The sequence below is a fragment of the Bombus vosnesenskii genome, unplaced genomic scaffold (genome assembly GCF_011952255.1).
Source record: "Bombus vosnesenskii isolate JDL3184/JDL3185 unplaced genomic scaffold, Bvos_JDL3184-5_v1.1 scf7180000016262, whole genome shotgun sequence".
NCBI lineage: Eukaryota > Metazoa > Arthropoda > Insecta > Hymenoptera > Apidae > Bombus > Bombus vosnesenskii.
Window position 1 is genome coordinate 936913 of NW_022884331.1, and position 17602 is coordinate 954514.

A 17602-nucleotide genomic window follows, 5' to 3' on the forward strand; every position below is an offset into this window, starting at 1 on the left:
ATTAAAAAGAAGATCGTCTTATGGGATTAATTGAGTTGCTACAAACGCAACTAGAATTTCTAATAGTATTAATACTATTAATGCAAAATATTAATAGTTTCATATAAATTCTATCATATTTTATCATATTTTTCTATTTTAATTTTACAATCTGTTTCTTCAACTCTTCCATTTCTTTCTATTTTATATTAATTATGATATTAAAAGGAAAGATGAACCAACTGAACTATGGATATTTATGCATTTATGGAATGTAGAATGAAATTAGAAAATGCAAAAATACATGAGATATTATTGGGTGTCTACAAAAGTGTAAGCATCCACACAATAATTACAATTATTTTTTTCAATAAACGAACAAATGTCTAAAACCATTGAATTTTTTATCAAGAGGAAAAATTTCTTTTAATTACCTAAGTCGTTGTCTTCGCTTAAAAGAATGTACATGAATGAAGACGTGAGACTCATCGTCTTCATTCGTGGTTCTAACTCCTAGATTAAAAATAGGGATTTATAATCCCAGAAAAAATTATAGAAATCCGTTGAAAAGCTGCTTTATTGTTTTACGTACACGTTTTAAATAGAATATTTTTTATTAGTAACACTACGCGGGTCTCTTGCCTAATAATGCATTAATTCCCTTAAAGGATTTTCGTCGGTTTATCAAAACGCGGCGAACTTCTTCCTCGCGTGAATTGCTGTTTAATAAAATTTACATCCTAACTACTATTACACGCAAAGTGGAGCCGTTCTGAACTCTCTTACATATGCCGAGTCTACGAATAAAGGATCAAGCGGGAAGGAGCGAACTTGTATGTGGTTAATTCAACAATAGGTCAAAGTTTAATAATTCTCTGTCTTTATTGCTGATTTCTACAACGAATACATCGAATTCCAATATTATTTTTGAGTGAGTTTCAGTTTTATGTGACTATGTTATTAGTCTCTATCTTCACATAATCATTTTTCGTTAAATTTTATTATTGATTTCTGGTGAATAAAGTTATGAATATATCAGATTCCAATTATGATATTATTTTATTAGCAAATTTCTATGTCGTGTAAAAAATTATTTTGTTAGTTTCAATATCATTAATTTAATCCTAGTTTTTCATACGAATGTATCAAATTCTAACTATGATAGTACTTTATTAATAAAAATTGATTTCGTGCGAATACTTCATTAAGGATGAAGTGCACTTTGTAATAATAAAAAATATAATTTAACAAAAAGCAGCTTAATATTTTAATTAATAAATATGTTATATTGCACTAAGATGTATACAACATACGTTAAACGTTGTGATAATTTAATAGCTAAAGATTGTGCGTAATCAACAGAAAGATAAGATTCGCCCACTTTTATTGTAACAAATAACACTTACTGCCTACTTTCACAGCATTGCAAACCTTTTACGTAAGAGATTTCGTATGGTGTATTGCGACAATGTCCTCGCGAATATATCTAAGATTTCAAAATGCAAAGAACAATAGTTTCAATAAAAATAATCAAACATGATATACTTAAACATCTAAAAAATAATTAAATTCACATAATTGAAAAATCGAGCTTTCCGCCAACGTTCAAATCTTCCAACTAGGTACGCTTGTAACGCAAGCTATAAATACTCGCGCGGTATAGAACATCGATATAAAATAGTAATTACTTATCCATGAATACCAACAAACCAAGAAAATACTACGACGTTTATAACCTATGACGTCTTAACAATAAAAGTATTAAAATAAATTATTTTATAAAAAAATTTCCAAAAATTAGTTATTGGCTAAACGATCGTTGATTATTATAAAGTTATCGTAGATAATGTAATAAGCAACGAAAGAAGTTCGGCTTACCTTTGTTTTGAGCGATTTCCATCTGGTTCTGTTTGGAGAAATCATTGAGGTTATTTTGAAACGTGGATCCGTCATCAGACGTCATCGATTCGCCTTCCGATATATGTATTCGATTTTGGATAAACAAGCAAAGAGAAAACAACTCGTCCGACCCGCCACTGCACACCTTGTCACGTTGCTTCCTCGAGTGGAATTTCTGAGGATACCTATCGACCGACTCGTCGTACCTCGTGGCACAATCGAACTCATCGACCAATGGACGTAATAGACAATAGTCACGTGCAAGTTTCGACAATATATTAAGGGTAATCCATTGACAATGATATGTGTGATGTAATATACGAATTTCTTTTGATTCCTTGAACGTATATCAATGTATTGCATACAACTCATCAAAACTTACCGACTAATCGTTTGAGTGACGAATGTGTCGTTGATTGCTTACTAACTAGAATCATCATATATCGGTTAATATCGTATATAAATATGTAGGATGGCATTATTGTACATTGGAAGACACGAAACTGTCTTGAAAGAACTAAAACAGCGATATTTATAGGTATTCTTACTATATCCCACAGCATTTAATAGTGATGTTCTTAATCATTAATTGTAGCATGTTTTCATAGATGCAGTACAATTACATAAAAGAATAAATGCATGGTATCTTGTTGGATCGACTTCACGTGCATCGACGAAAATAACGTTTGTAATCATACTATTGGAGACGTGCAATTTCCCGCGAATTTTGCGTTCTCTGTTCTTTCTTGCACGTGTGAACGTTAATTGCGAGAGTTGAAGGGTATTGAAAGATTAAGGTCAAGACAAATGGAACGTCGCATTAGGGCCAAGTCCGTTTTATGAGAAAACCTATACGAGATACATATGTACATGTACCAAAGGCGGAGCTGCATCGGTGGACGGTGCATGAAAAGATAAGAATTGTTGTCGACAGGGTTCACTGAACTTTATTAACATGTAACAATGAAACGGAAGTTATAGGACTTGGTGGACAAGAAATCTGGCGATCGCACGCGTTTAACGACCGTTCCCGGTAGACTGACGGAAATTCAGTCAAAAGTCGAAAGGTTTATTTTTGGTTAGGTTGTCGTGCCAAAGGAGGACAACGTGGCCAATGTCGCATATGTACTAGTGGCGTCAAAACAAATGGCCTGACGACGTAAACGGCCTGCGTTACCGGGCCTCTGTTATTCTACAAGGTGACTAAAAACACATGATTACAAAACTAACATTTTTCTTCTTTTTTCATATCATACTTCATCAACGTTCGACTATACACATTTATCCCGTGATAATACTTCCCTATAGCCTCAAAAGACACTTTTTTTCTTATTTACCACACAACCATAGGGTACATATTCTCTCAAATGTCGGACAACGTTTAGAAAATCAAACATCGCCCAACTTCTGGTTTCTTCTTTTTCTCCGTTAATTCATCACGACACGACATATCGTGCTCGGTTATTGAAAATATCCTTAAATAATACGCGGTAAATGTCTCAAAAATAAGTATCGATACTCATTCCATTTTCATCTACATTGTACATTAGATCTTGCGTTACCGTAAACGATTCTATATCATTTATTTATGTGACAGTGCTGTTCAATTTCAACTCCAGAGTGTAGAGAAGAATTCTGCCACTCTGTCGCATATGCTACGCATACACGCTACCAATATGAGTTTCTCGCCTATATCCGTTCGTTTTTAGAGAGAGTTAGAAAGAGAAAGAAATAATATTTGATCTCTTCCCCTTTTTCTTTTCCTCTTATAATATGATGACACGCAAAGGGGGACAAAGTCACATAAGGGGCCCCTCTCGTGGACAGCACTGATTTACGCGCACAGAATTCGCCGCGCAAACAGATCACACGAGAGAGCATTATTGAGATACAATTCATGAATAAAGTATACGGCTAGGAATTACGTCTGCGTGGAATACGGAATAAGAGAGTTATTGCGTTATTTTTACAATGGCATATCAATGCATACCGATTATTGCGCATATGTTATCCGCCATGCCAAAGTACAACCTCGACTCAACGAAATCACGATCTGATTTCGAACCCGATACTCTGAAGAAATTTAAAGAACCTCTCGACCAACATCTTCTCGTGTTGATCCCGTTTGGTGGCGAGATCAGCGATCTTGTTGGTGTACGCGCGGAATGCTTGCACGAGAAAATTGTGGCACAACATCACATCGTTGTCCGCTAATAATTTTTGAACATTTTTTCTTTCAACCGATCTGTCATCGGATTGACCGTCGACATTGTGTTCATCTCCGCGACAGAAACGATTCGTCGCCATAAAACGCAGGAGAAGATACGCGAGGAATCTACGATGACACCAGAGAGCCTCGTGATCGTTATACATGCAAATAGCACTGTCATTCGCGCGACATTCTTCCAGCCAATACGACAAAGAACGGAAATACGCTGTTTGATGTTGTTTCGTTCTCGACGAAGGAGTAGTCGCTCTGAATTCCGCGTTCGTTCTACCGAATAACCTCTGCAATTGATGCATGTCCTCTGTATCACTGATGTTCGATTTAACGTAAGCGAACAGTTCCTCTTTCCATTGCTCCCCGACATCCGGGCACTTTATAAACGGTTCCCTCGGCAGTTCCTTCAATTCGAACATGTACTTATTCAACAGGAACTGTCGATAGGAAAGCCCGCTATAATCCGATACGTGTCGTTGACACCATGCCAGCGAATTCTTCCATTCTGTCTCTAGAGTCGGATAAGCGAATCCACACGATTCACGAAGAGTCATCACATGACGCCTGTGACTCCAGGCATGATAGTTGCTCGCGTATCTGTCCGCGCACGTAGTCGCTATATCCAGTTCCCTACAGAAGGGCGATTCCACCGATTCCGGATCGTAATGTCCATCCTTACTGTTCAATATGTACGACAATAACCACCGCCGATAGGCAAACGCCTCGAAACATTTCGGCTTATGATATAGCACCAATCGTGAGAAAAAGAATTCCTCGGGTGCTTCCAACTTGTGGCTCCTTACTAACTCCCGACGCATATTCCAAAACGTCGTGACGTCTGGATTCAATAACAACGCGCCCAGTAACCATCTTGCTATTGTGCTTGGTTCCTCCCGTCTGTGTTTATTTTGCCGAAGTTCGAAGAGACGACGATAAGCGTAGCAGTACAGTGGTTGCACGCACCACGACGCCAACCCGAGACAGTCCTCCTGATGGAATACAGGCGATTTGTTCTCATTGTCTTCCGCGGGAATTATTTCGAAACTCTTCCTGAAATTGCAAACGAGTCAAGGCTTTACTCACGCGAATTCTCGCATTCTATCAACTGCTGCTGTAAAAAGTAACTTAAGTAATGAATAACAATTTTCAATGTACAACAAATATGTCCAATTTATATAACTGAACTGAAAAATTGTTATTAACCCTTTTATATCCTTCGGATCATTTTCGACTCAATTGCGTTTCTCTATTGTTAAAGAATTTCTTAAGTTTGAGCAAATTATACGAAGAGTAGGTTTTTTTCTAGTTTAACTTTTATGCTACAATTTTTCTTCAAGCATTATAGCACTATTGCTTATTAAAATAAAAGATATGTTAGAACATAAAAATTCACAGAGCTTATCAGGGTTAAATATTATTCAATGTAAATAAATACGGATATGGCAATACATTTAAAAAATGTTTAAATTATATCTCAGAAGGAATGTTATGAATTACATAACAACATAAAGAATATTTATAAGATAATGTAGGAATAGTACCACCTTTTAGATGTACATATGTGTACATACTGTTATAAAATTATATTTTTAACATATCTGAATTTAGTTTGATATATATTATCATTATTGGTTATTGGTATATGGTATACGTGATACATGCAGTTATAATACTTGCAATATACATACATGTTATAATATATATATAATGCACTTTTATACAGTAGAAAGAGAGAGAGAGAGAGAGAGAGAGAAAGCATGTTCAATAGTAAGTATTAAGATTTAATAATCGCGATGGCGCCAGTTTCCTATCGTAAATACCAGATACCAACATTGCTAATACTGTATTTACTATGCAAACCTTTTACAAAGCGTCGTATATGCTTATGTCCGATTAAAATGTACAACGATGATGTTACGATATAATTTTATCAAAATTAAAACACGCTATGTGAAACGTTGCACCGTCTATACGATAAACACGTTAAGAGACCAAAATCTAAGGATTTAGTGGTACATTTCATAGATATTTTTAAAGACTCCGCCCTCGTAATGTATCTAAGAAAACACTCACAGTGACGGATTCTTCTTCACCACATTTTCGATGTCGGAAAGGATTTTCTCTGCAGCTGGGAAAATATCGTCTTGCATTGTAACCTTGTCACTATTATTCGTTACATGTCTCGGGAAATCAGGTATAAACCGATACACAATTAACCCTTCTGTTTCTCTCACTGCACCTTTCAATGCAGGCACGATGTAGCGTTTTTCTGCGGAAGTGTGGGGGATATACTGCGATACTGTTTGAAGTTTACTGCAAGTCTCGAATGTTCGAAATCAAATGGCGCGAAATTATTACCTCTGAATTGTGCTAAGAAAATATTAGATCTACATATATTTCTCTTTCTAAGAAAACAAATTAAATAGATGTAATAATATAAACATGTAGCTTATTATTTTATTTTTAAAACATCAGGCTAATTAATATCTTGTTATATATATATTTATAGAACAATGACTTATACTACTATTGATATCTATAGAAATATTAACGGCAGAATGCTCTATCATGCAATATAACAATAACTGTTAAAATAATAATTTAATCGAAATAAAAACTTTCCCCTTTTAAAACAATAAGTAGATACATTAATACTCACAAAAGATATTTGTTTTAAAACATGAAGAACACACTTTTTTTCATGTAAGTTTTACGCTAATTGATTTTAACGTAATATTTTTATTTTTCAAAATTCGAAAGACATTAAACGTGAATTAGATAATCGATTGAAATAATCGACATTCTCGATAAGTTCATGTCATAAGAACATAACTTAATGGAATACGACGAGGAGTCTCCGGCTATCAATCGGTATAACCTATACGTTACAAAGTTCCTCTTCATTTCATTTATAGCTATTCATCTTACCTTATAAGGAAAAACTCGTTTAATCTGTAAACGCTTCGTTCCCTGCATCTGAGGTAAAATATTTAAATTAAAACAATGTCTGATCCTCGTATAAGAACTCTAAAAATTAAGACTGGAGTTGTGAAACGTCTCGCGAAAGAAAAAGTCACTTACGAGAAAGAAGCAGCACAGCAACGTGAAAGGATACAAAAATTAAAGGAACAGGGTGAGAACACTTGAAAAATGCAGTCGAAAGTTTGTTGTATTTTTTTGTTATTTCGATCCTTTCAATAGCTGTGTTATTTATTCAAACATTTTCATGTCCTTCTTTTTTATTTTTCATTTAATACGCTGAAATATTTACGTGATTAAACAACTGATATATTACTCATTATTATGCCTGTAAATGTATTCAGTACATGAGATGATGCAATAAAAAGTTCACTTTATTTCTATTTCTTTGGAGGGTAATAGTTATCTCGCTTTAATTTTATTACAGATAAAGATGGTTATGATATAAAAAAGCAAGAAGAAGTACTTCAAGAATCTCTCATGATGATACCAGATTGTCAACGACGTCTTGTTAAAGCTTTCGAAGAACTTAAAAAAATTTTAGACACAGAACAAGATTTAAAAGAGGTTGAAGATTATATAGAAGCAGAAAAGGTATTGCAAGGTGCAGAAGCTCAACTTCCCAAAGAAGGAGAAATTATGGAGATGTGTTAAAAAAACAAAGCCTATTGAGTTCTTTAAGATATTGTCGAAAATTGAAAGAACTATATTTTCATGTAAGATAATATAAGATTTGTAAACGAGTTAAAATAATCATTTCATACGTAAAGGAAGTGATAGTATTAAGGTATATTATATTTTTTGAAATTAAATAACTTGAAATTAAGAAATTAAGTAACTTTGAACAATTATGTTTAATAATCAAAGTCGTTTAGAGGATGCTACACAAAGTTGTAGGGATTCATGCTACAATATGTCTTATCCAATAGATCAGTCCATTTATAATGCCAATTATAATATGAATGTATATCAAAATATTGTTTATTCAGCTGCTATATCTGATAATGAGAATGCTACATCAATAATTAACTTAGGAAGACGACAAGCTGACGAAAGAGATATTGAAAATTTTCTTCTAGAAATTGATCAATCTAATAATATAAATGACCAGAGAAATACCTACAAAAAATCTAAGATTGCAATAACTAAAAATGCTATAACATCGGCATACAAATTAAATGAGAAGTTAAAAGTAATTTGTGCAGAGCTTAAAAATAGCCAGCATTTAACAGAAGAAGAATGGCAACAGAAGATAAGTATCTGTAATGCAGCAAAAGAAGAAATTGTTAAATTATTAGAGCCTATTAGGGATCAGAATTTTTGTAATCAATTAAAAAAAGATTTAGAAAGACGAAAGAAAAAGAGGTTGAGAGAAAAAATGAAAAGGGAAAAATGGAAAAATGAGAAATTAATGAGAATGGAAAGGAGAGCAAAAATGCATGCACAAATTGACTCATGGATTAGGAAGGAACAAGCTGTAATAGAGAAAGAAAAGCAAGAAGAAAATTTACGTAAAGATGCTGATATGATTTTATTTGATGTTAGGGGGAAAAGAACTGATGCTAGGAAATATCTTGGATTGTTACAAGAATTGCGAAATTTGCGAAATGTTAAGGCCAATATTGCCAGAGCTAGAGGGGAACATTTATCTTCAGCAGCAGATAAAGCATTTAATAATATTATTGGTATTTATTTGTAATAATTATTTTGATAACTGTATCTGACAATTACATCGTAAATATATATATATATTTTTAGCCAAACTAACAGAGCAATGGTCGATGCTTGATCGTGAGTATTCTATAGAGGAACAGGGTTTAAGATTAATGTTGAAAAATGATAATGAAGAAAGAATTGAAAAACAAAAAAGGAGTCTGTTTGATGAATGGGAAAAAGTATTATTTGGAAAAAAAATAGCATCTGATCAATATAATATAGATTTAACCAAACTAATTATTATAAGGTAAACGTAACTATTATCATAATTATATATTATTACTATTTTCATTACTACAACTGCTTTATTTCTAGAACTGCTTGGGATAAGTATATAAGTACAGACAGCAATGCATCAGCAATACCAATTGGGTGGGTAATGCCTGATGAGCCATCCTCTGCTGCCTGGCAAAAATGCTTAAAAAAAGAAGTTTCATGAAATAAACTCATAGTATGCAATTGTAGATTCTAGATTGTGAAAATAAGTAAAATTTGATATCGTCTAATAATTTATACTATACAAATATAAACAGTACACATTATACGCATTTAAATATGATATGATTTAAGAAAAATAAACGCTTCTCTGGTCTACTTTATTTTAAATATTTATACCCACAGTTAATTAAATATATCATGATTTGAATATTCTTTTAGAACTGAAAGCGTGTAATGTTTCAATTTTATTAAAATACGTATTAAAAGTATGTATAGACTTTTATTATGATACATAAATCATATTGTATCAAATTATATTCATGCTATACTTAAAATTAAATTTTTTTGAGCTGCACTTGAAGGTTCCAAGGCCTGGACATCTTTCGCTGGTGCAGGAAGTATATTTTCCGCAGCAGACAATATCATATGCAATTTTCCTTGTAATTCTGATAATGCTAGTATTAAATTCTCTTCTTCTTCTAACTTCGCCGCTAAAATACTAAACATTTTTCGCGGTTCTGCAGCAAGTTCGTCCAAATGATCTTCATACACATCTATTAAGAAGTCAATTTGAATAAAATATATACTTTTCGAAACAAGTGCTTTTTAAACAGTAGATATAAAAAGGAAAAATTTACAACATACCCATTAATACATTAGCTACATATAATAAAACTCTTCCAAATCGAATATTTCCTATATGTCTATTCAGAAATTTAAGAATATTTACAAGAGATTTGCCATCTCTACCGCTAAGAGCTTGTTTTAAGCCCTGCCTTCTAATAAGTTCCTGCATAAGTGCAACCGTAACATGTGGTACTTTATTTACCACATAACTGGACATGACACAATCTAAAGCTTTTGAATATTCGAACTTTCTTAAACAGGTATCATGTTTGGACATAATTTCTTTCGTTTCTTCATGCACCACAACATCTACTTGAGGTGTATGTAAATTTCTTCCAGAGCGTCTATATGAAACCTTTTTACATTGCAGTTTTTCACTTTTTACTTCTTCCTCTCTTCTTCTCACAGAAATTAAACCATCAATCATACCAGCTACTATTGTTTCATCATTTGGCTGCAATCATAAATTGCATGCAGACTTTTGATTTGTGATTAAGAATATAAAGTATAATGCTGTTTTATACTATGATTAAAAATATAAAATGTAATTTTTTTCTTACACTAATTCCTATACTAAGAACTGAATTTGGATAATCCAAGGAATGAACAGTTTTATATGTTCCAGAGTCATAAATTTTTACATGTCGATCCAATGAGCCAGACAAAATCCTGTGTCCATTTGAAGCTATTTTTAAACATGTTACAGTTTTATGATGTTGGGTAATTTTGGCAAGTAATCTGCCACCAGCAAGTGCATCCCAAACTCGAATTTCTGTCCCACCTGTTCACAATCAGAAAAATATAATTAGATCTATATGTGAAACACCTTTTTATTTTAAAGAAATATTATATTTTATCAAAATCAAAATAACATACCTGCAGATAAAAATATTCCACCAGAGGGTAAGAATAATAAACTTTCAACAGGAGCTTCATGGTTTACACTAAGAATTTGTTTGCTTGTTCTTGTATCATACATATATATATGTTTGTCATAACCACCAGACAATAATATGTCTTTAGAAATAGGACTAACGGCACCAGCTCTGATATAATCTGAATGTTCATTAAAGGATATTATTTGCTTTTCACTTGGTATATCCCAAACAGCTACAGTCTTATCATCAGAAAATGAAGCAATATGAAGATTATCTGCAGTGAAGAAAGTTCTATGTATAGCAGCTTTGTGCCCAGAAAAAAGTCGAAGAAGACTTTTTGTGTTGACATCAAAGAGCCTAATTACTGCTTCTTCACCACCAGCACAGATTAGCTTGCCATCATTACGAAAGGATCCACCATAGGCAGCTTCTTTGAATCTACTGAGATTTTTTATAACCAACTTTGTAATTGGGTTGTATACCTGCACTCTGACTGAACAAGTAACAGCAAAATAATGTGGTTCTACTGGAGAAAAATCGATATGATCGATTGGCCCAAATTCTTTAACTAAAACAGGAGCCTGTAGAACAAATGACACAATCACATTTTTATAAATTTCAATTTCACAATACCCTTAAATAGTTTACATAATATATAAATAATCATAAATACTAGTTACTTCTAGGTTAAGTTTTGTATACGTGAGAGCATCATGAATAAACAATACTATATGATTATAGAAAACTTAATTTCTTTTGTTGCCTTTGTTGTTACAATATACTTACACTATACTTTTTCCAATATATATTATCCGGAGTAAATTCGGAGTTTGGTCTTGCGAATACTTTAGTATTTATCTTCTTGAAGGACGCCATTTCTTTCAAAATGTCAGCTGTAATAAAATTCAGTAGAGGGGGTAAACTTCTCCTGTTGACAATTGATGGAAGGTGTTCCGTTCGATTTTCCTGACTGTTCAAGAATCTATTTCCCTGTTACAATCATTAAATACATAAACTTCTAATAATCATTTCAGAAATATTTCGAACGATATGTTTAGAAGATTTCAGTGTGCTTTGTTAAATTTACTATGGTTTTGCTGTTCGTTTCAATATGGCGATGGTTAGTTGCTTAGTGCTTCAACGGTCCCTTTGCTTATAATGAATTTCGTGGCTTTTCTTTCTATTCCCTTCTGTTATTTGAATACGAAACCTTGATGTTCATATTATTAACTATAAGTACGGGCAACTTATATAATTATGAATCTATGTATCTGATAAAAAGAAACGATTTCATCCGAAAAGTTTTGCTTAGACAGCACGATAGATTCGGCAATTTGCTGTCCTATTAAGGTTTGTTATATCTCATAAATAATCACAAAAGTGTAAATATTTATAAACGTATCCGACAATCCTCGGGGTCGGGAAACTTATAGTATTTTATAAAATAAGAAAAGAATTTGGAACTCTACTTCTGTTTCAGTCAAGGAAGAATTGCTGCCAAGATAATTTCTTATTATTTCACTGTATACCAGCTAAGTAAATAAATTTTGTATGCAAGAACATTTAAATATTCTAGTATACATTAATAAATAAATTATAAGATTGTGACATAATGGCTGAAACACAGCGAATGACTGTTTATGGTAGACATCCTCCTTGTGCGAGTGGAACTCGTTTAGAAGAACGTCGTACCAGAAGGTAAAAAAAGATTACAGTACAAATTAGTTATAAAATTTCTATTCTAATTTATATCGTAAATTATTATTCTGAACAATCTATAATGTAAATTAATTTTTTAAATTTAGATTAGCCTTAAGGTTGGAAAGAAATCGAAAATCAGATAAACCAGATGATTTTATATGTTATGAATCAAGTGATGACGAAGCAGAGACTGTAAGTGAAGGAAAACAGTTTTTAAGAACTTCCTTTAATTTTGTGGATTATGTACGTGCAAGAGAGACAAACACTAGAGAAGTGAGAAAAATTAATCAAGAGTATGGATTTCGACACATATTGACTCATGATTTATTTAAAGAATATTCGGTTAGCTTAAATAATATGAATAAAGTCTTTTGTTCTCAATGGTTAAGTGATAGGCAAGTAGTATTTGGTACAAAATGCAACAAATTGATGGTTTATGACGTAGCCACTCAGAAATTAGACCAAATACCATCTCTACATGGAAGGCAAATTAATTCAGGAGGTGGTGCTGTTCCCGAGCAGCAATGCGGTATACATTCTGTTCAAATCAATCCTTCTAGGTATATGAATAAAACATTTTGTATTCAAATTTAAAATTTATAGTTATGTTAGTATAACTTTTATTTATACTAACTTTGTAGTTTGTAATTGTAACTTACAGAACTCTCCTATCAACTGGGGCAAGAAATAGTAATGAAATAGCTATATATAGGCTACCAACATTAGATCCAGTTTGTGTAGGAGAAGGTGGTCATAGAGATTGGATTTTTGACATGTGTTGGCTAGATGATGAATTTTTAGTTTCTGGTTCTAGAGATACCAAAATGGCTTTATGGCGTATAGATAATGATCTTGCTGAAGCTCCTGACAAAGCGGATGTGCCAACACACAGGTTGCATTACATAAAATACAAGTAACAAGTATATGTTGTGTGAACATGTTACATTGTTTTATTGTTATTAGGTTGATTCAACCTGTATGTGTTAAAGAATGTAGATCTGCGCAAAAAGTACGTGCGCTTGTCTTTAATAGAACTTACAAAGAAATTGCTGCTATCACTCTGAATAATTTCATACACATCTGGTCTGCTGAGACTTTTAGACAAAAAATATCTAGAAAATTACCGGTTTGTCAAGAAAATGTTTGCCTTGCTGTACAAGATGATGGTGTTTATGCCGTAGGATGCCGTTCTTATACTTTACTTTTAGATGCAAGAACTGTGCAACCTATAAAAAGAATACCTTCACGGTACATGAATTAATTCTAATTTCTTCAAATTTGTTAAAATGTATATAATCTCCACAAACTATACTAAATCATAATATCTTTTCTATAGGTATAGCGGTTGTGGAATCCGATCAGTTAGTTTTCAAGGTTCCGTTTTAACAATTGGAACAGGCTTAGGAATGATGTTCTTTTATGATGTGAGAGCTCAAAAGTATCTCGAGTCTTCAATTAATTCTAACAGAATTGTTGTATTAAAAGCATCAAAGGGATATGTGGTATGTTCTGTTTAGGAATATACAGAAAACTCGAAAATATCGGGTTAGGAATTCTTTTACAGGATCAGGAATCCCGAGAGTATCTCGTGACATAAGAACATCAAGAAATTTCCCAAATTTCAAATAGCCGAAGCACGTTTTGAAATAAATATTGTTTAATATAATCGCAAACTGGAGTTTTCGAATTTTATAATGTTTTAGAATTTTACATATTATTAAATCTTAATCAAAAGTCTACAACTTTTACTTTTAGACAATAGTCTAATACAAACATTTTTGGTCTATGGTTGTATCGAGTAACATTTATCTTGAAACATATTTCGAGTATACTTATGGGTGACTATATGACTGAAACGTCGGGTATTAGAGATTTTAGATTCTCGCTAGGACATCTATTTTGTGTGTATGTATATTGAAGTTGATCATTTTTGTGTAAATATAATATTTATTTTCATGATAATTTTAGTTTCCTGATGAAGAGTACATAGATGGATTTCAAAATGTGAAATATACACCTGCTATATATACTCATTGCTATGATGGATCAGGAACTCGATTATTCACAGCTGGTGGACCTCTTCCCGTAAATCTATATGGTAACTACGCAGGATTATGGCAATAAAGTTAATTTTAATTAATTAAAGAACTGCATTGACTTTTACGTAAGTAATAAGTTGTACATTTAACTAAACATTATTAAAATTTTACCTCAGGAGGTATATACACCCAACCTAGACTTAAGAAACCTTTTCTGGTCATTATCATCTTTTATTTTTATGTTTGTATAATTTTACTCCTTTTCGATTTTATTATCTAATGAACTAAACAAAAAATTTTATTTATGTATTAAAATTTTAAGATACCAATATACACTTTTCAAAAATTTTGATACTTTATGAACAAATGAGAAAGCAGGGAAAGATAATAAGAGCATTTTATAATTAAAGGTGTATATATCTTGACTGCCTGAAGAAATAAGTGATAAAAATAAAGATATCCAATTTTTTATCATTTCAATCATATATTTAATCCTGAAAGTGAATTTGATTGAATTGTCTCTTATTAATCAACTATATCAGCATGTTTGTATGCAATGTGGAAAGAGCCAAATTCAATGTACTATGTAAAATATCATTGTTGTGTAATTTAAAATTAACACATGGTAAACAATAATCCTACGATTGATTTATTTCATAGGTGACTTATTTTACGAGTTTATTACCATCTTATTGTAAAGTTGTTAAACTAATGTCGTCTTTTAGTATGAAATTATGCTCTAGTATTTTTTACTATATATGATATTGAACAAATTATTGCATGAAAATCTTTCATAAAAAAATCATACCAGTGAATATTGAAGTACTTTAAAAATTGTGATCACTAATTTAAATCTTTATATCATCTGCATACAGTGTGATTTTTAAAAGCACTTTAATCTGTGTTGTACATTTCTACATCAGTACAATAGAAATGAAAATTTAAAAAATAATCAACGAATAACACTGCAATGAACATTAAGTTTCTCAGATGCAATCTATCAAGTTGAAATTTTAATACTGGCCTTAGTAGAACAATATACAATGAATATTTGTTATAAAAAAACTTATTTTAGAAAAACAATATCTATTAAAGCCTTTATAATGTATTTCTGTATTACATAATAGAATGTGAAACATATATAATTTTAATCAATGCATGGATTAGAAAGCAATATCTTTTAAGTGTGCATGGCAATTGTTAAATGAAAAGAATCAATCGTTTTGTTAAATAAAATTAAAAAATATATATTTAGTTTATTATCTTCCAAATATTGATTTATTTAAATATTGAAATATTGATTTCTTTATATCATTTTTTGTTAATAATATTATAAATATAAAATTTAAAATCTATTAATTATAACAATTTGTATTTTACATATGCAAAGATACAGTGGAAATATTTTAAATTGTAATTGCTCAAATTCAATCAAATTGATTATTCATATATTGTACATTTTATGATACAAAGGTATTAAAAAACATCAGCAGTGCATATTTGCAGTTACAAATAATGGTACACAACCTACGATTAATGTGTTTCTTGTATACAATTCAAAAAATGTATTTGAACAAACTACAGTCTGTTCTATAAGAGTTAACAATACCTCTGCAAAGATATTTGTCAAAAATCCATCTAAAATGTTAATACGCATTTATTTCATATATAATAGGTTCTATTCCCCTAGTGATTATTCTCTTTGACATCATCTTGGCATGTGAGACAAAAGTGTATATTTTTCAAAAGCGATGAACTAAAGCTGTGAATGTTAAAAGACAATTTCCTTGGAGTTTATACTTCATAATAGACTTTTTGTTTACATAAGAAGCTTGTCACTTATGCATTAACAGTGTTGAATTTTTAGAAAAAATTGATAAATCATTATGTCTTTCTTGTGTTTTTATAATATTGTATCCATTTCTTAACGAACTATGAAGAGTTATGCAAGTATTTAGTTGTACTTACAAAATTCATTTTCTGTTCCTTTGGATGAAAACACAGGATGATCGTATCAAATTGTTTTACATATAAAACACTTCATCTCGAAAAGCTCTGTTCTTTTCAGCAACACGAACGAATCTGAGAAACTTTAAATTAACATGTAATGGAGAAAATGATTGTATTGAGTTTATTAAAACTTATTCTTCATCAGATATTAATTTTCATAAATATCGTCTAAGTCTATATACTCTTGTAAGACAGACTGTACTTTTATTGAATGAAGTATTATTATAATGATGTTAATTGTGCATAACTACATTACACATTTGATTGTAAACAGACTTATATTTGATTTTTGGTCGAATTTTGGTGTACTTAAGTCTTAAGTGATGAAGTAAGTTCACCATTATGTTTGTCACTGTTAGATATATTTTAAATTTGTTGATGGTATAAAACGATGCAAGTGCATTTTCAATACTTAGGATAGAACTAACAGATCAAGAAATTGTTGACATGTAAACAATAAGTAATTGAATTACTAATATATCACAATGAATATATGTCACCAAACTATATTCTGTGTGTTTTTACATTAACAAATTATAAATTGCTGGCATATAGTCATTCATAAAGTCATTGCATTACATAATAAATAAAAATGTGTGTTGTATTTATACATTCATGATTAGACTGTACGACATGTATATGATTATGCATAATGAACGAATACATTGAATACATTTTAACACGATTATCAATATGTACTTTTACTACAAATACTACAAACAAAATATTATGAAACAATGCTACAAACTACTAATAATTTTGTTTCTGTAATAATTTCGTGTATTTCGGGATATACGTTTTAGCAGTGATTATTAAATGTGATTCATAAAGTTCACTGTTTTTCATATAAAATTTTTAAGTAACATTGAGCAACTATTGTCCATGTTAAAACGTCCTAATTTTCATACTAACGTCACTTAAGCGAAACAAATCTAAGTATCGTGTATTTTAACTAAAATAATGCAATAGAAACAGTATAAATAAATAATTTTTATACTTAAACTATATGTATAAGTTACAAAAAAGTTTTGTACAGGTACAATCACTGCATCACTGTATCAGAAAACATTTTTTCGTATATCATATTTATTAAATGAATATCACGAAAAAGATTT

General features: G+C 31.3%; 5 protein-coding genes and 1 long non-coding RNA gene across 9 annotated transcripts in view; 2 read left to right on the top strand and 4 right to left on the bottom strand.

Annotated features, from left to right (window-relative positions):
* The window catches only part of LOC117241922 (GRAM domain-containing protein 2A-like), an 82345-nt gene extending 80254 nt beyond the window's left edge, over positions 1–2091 (bottom strand). For 2 of the 3 annotated variants that reach the window (XM_033508199.1, XM_033508197.1), the window contains exon 1: positions 1858–2091. In XM_033508199.1, the coding sequence (XP_033364090.1) occupies positions 1858–1942 (85 nt within the window). In that variant the 5' untranslated portion in view covers positions 1943–2091. The remainder of the gene's footprint in view (positions 1–1857) is intronic. The other variant, XM_033508198.1, reaches the window with a different exon arrangement.
* On the bottom strand, positions 837–1851 carry LOC117241924. The gene is made up of 2 exons (XR_004495141.1): positions 1554–1851; positions 837–1465 (listed from the first exon to the last, which is right to left on the bottom strand). It is a non-coding gene; the product is annotated as an uncharacterized LOC117241924 (long non-coding RNA).
* A 328-nt stretch (positions 2092–2419) lies between the features above and the next one.
* On the bottom strand, positions 2420–6439 carry LOC117241923 (protein prenyltransferase alpha subunit repeat-containing protein 1). Its single transcript, XM_033508202.1, has 2 exons — positions 6173–6439; positions 2420–5149 (listed from the first exon to the last, which is right to left on the bottom strand). Exons 1-2 carry the CDS (start codon positions 6247–6249, stop codon positions 3925–3927), a joined length of 1302 nt encoding a protein of 433 aa, XP_033364093.1. The 5' UTR covers positions 6250–6439; the 3' UTR covers positions 2420–3924.
* Positions 6440–6900: 461 nt separating this feature from the next.
* Positions 6901–9390, top strand: LOC117241950 (tubulin-specific chaperone A-like). 2 transcript variants are annotated; one of them, XM_033508252.1, is made up of 4 exons: positions 6950–6970; positions 7506–8763; positions 8837–9041; positions 9110–9390. In XM_033508252.1, exons 2-4 carry the CDS (start codon positions 7929–7931, stop codon positions 9231–9233), a joined length of 1164 nt encoding a protein of 387 aa, XP_033364143.1. In that variant the 5' UTR covers positions 6950–6970; positions 7506–7928; the 3' UTR covers positions 9234–9390. The 2 variants fall into 2 exon arrangements, with proteins under 2 accessions (XP_033364144.1, XP_033364143.1); XM_033508253.1 differs by lacking the exons at positions 8837–9041; positions 9110–9390 and having other exon boundaries at positions 6901–7232; positions 7506–8083.
* A 102-nt stretch (positions 9391–9492) lies between these two features.
* On the bottom strand, positions 9493–11703 carry LOC117241948 (U3 small nucleolar RNA-associated protein 15 homolog). Its single transcript, XM_033508250.1, has 5 exons — positions 11524–11703; positions 10736–11318; positions 10420–10640; positions 9878–10313; positions 9493–9786 (listed from the first exon to the last, which is right to left on the bottom strand). Exons 1-5 carry the CDS (start codon positions 11611–11613, stop codon positions 9551–9553), a joined length of 1566 nt encoding a protein of 521 aa, XP_033364141.1. The 5' UTR covers positions 11614–11703; the 3' UTR covers positions 9493–9550.
* A 2-nt stretch (positions 11704–11705) lies between these two features.
* On the top strand, positions 11706–14738 carry LOC117241949 (DDB1- and CUL4-associated factor 12). Its single transcript, XM_033508251.1, has 7 exons — positions 11706–12087; positions 12218–12435; positions 12543–12998; positions 13100–13330; positions 13402–13686; positions 13775–13940; positions 14407–14738. The coding sequence occupies exons 2-7, from the start codon at positions 12350–12352 to the stop codon at positions 14560–14562; spliced, it is 1380 nt and encodes a 459-aa protein (XP_033364142.1). The 5' UTR covers positions 11706–12087; positions 12218–12349; the 3' UTR covers positions 14563–14738.
* Positions 14739–17602: the final 2864 nt, after the last annotated feature.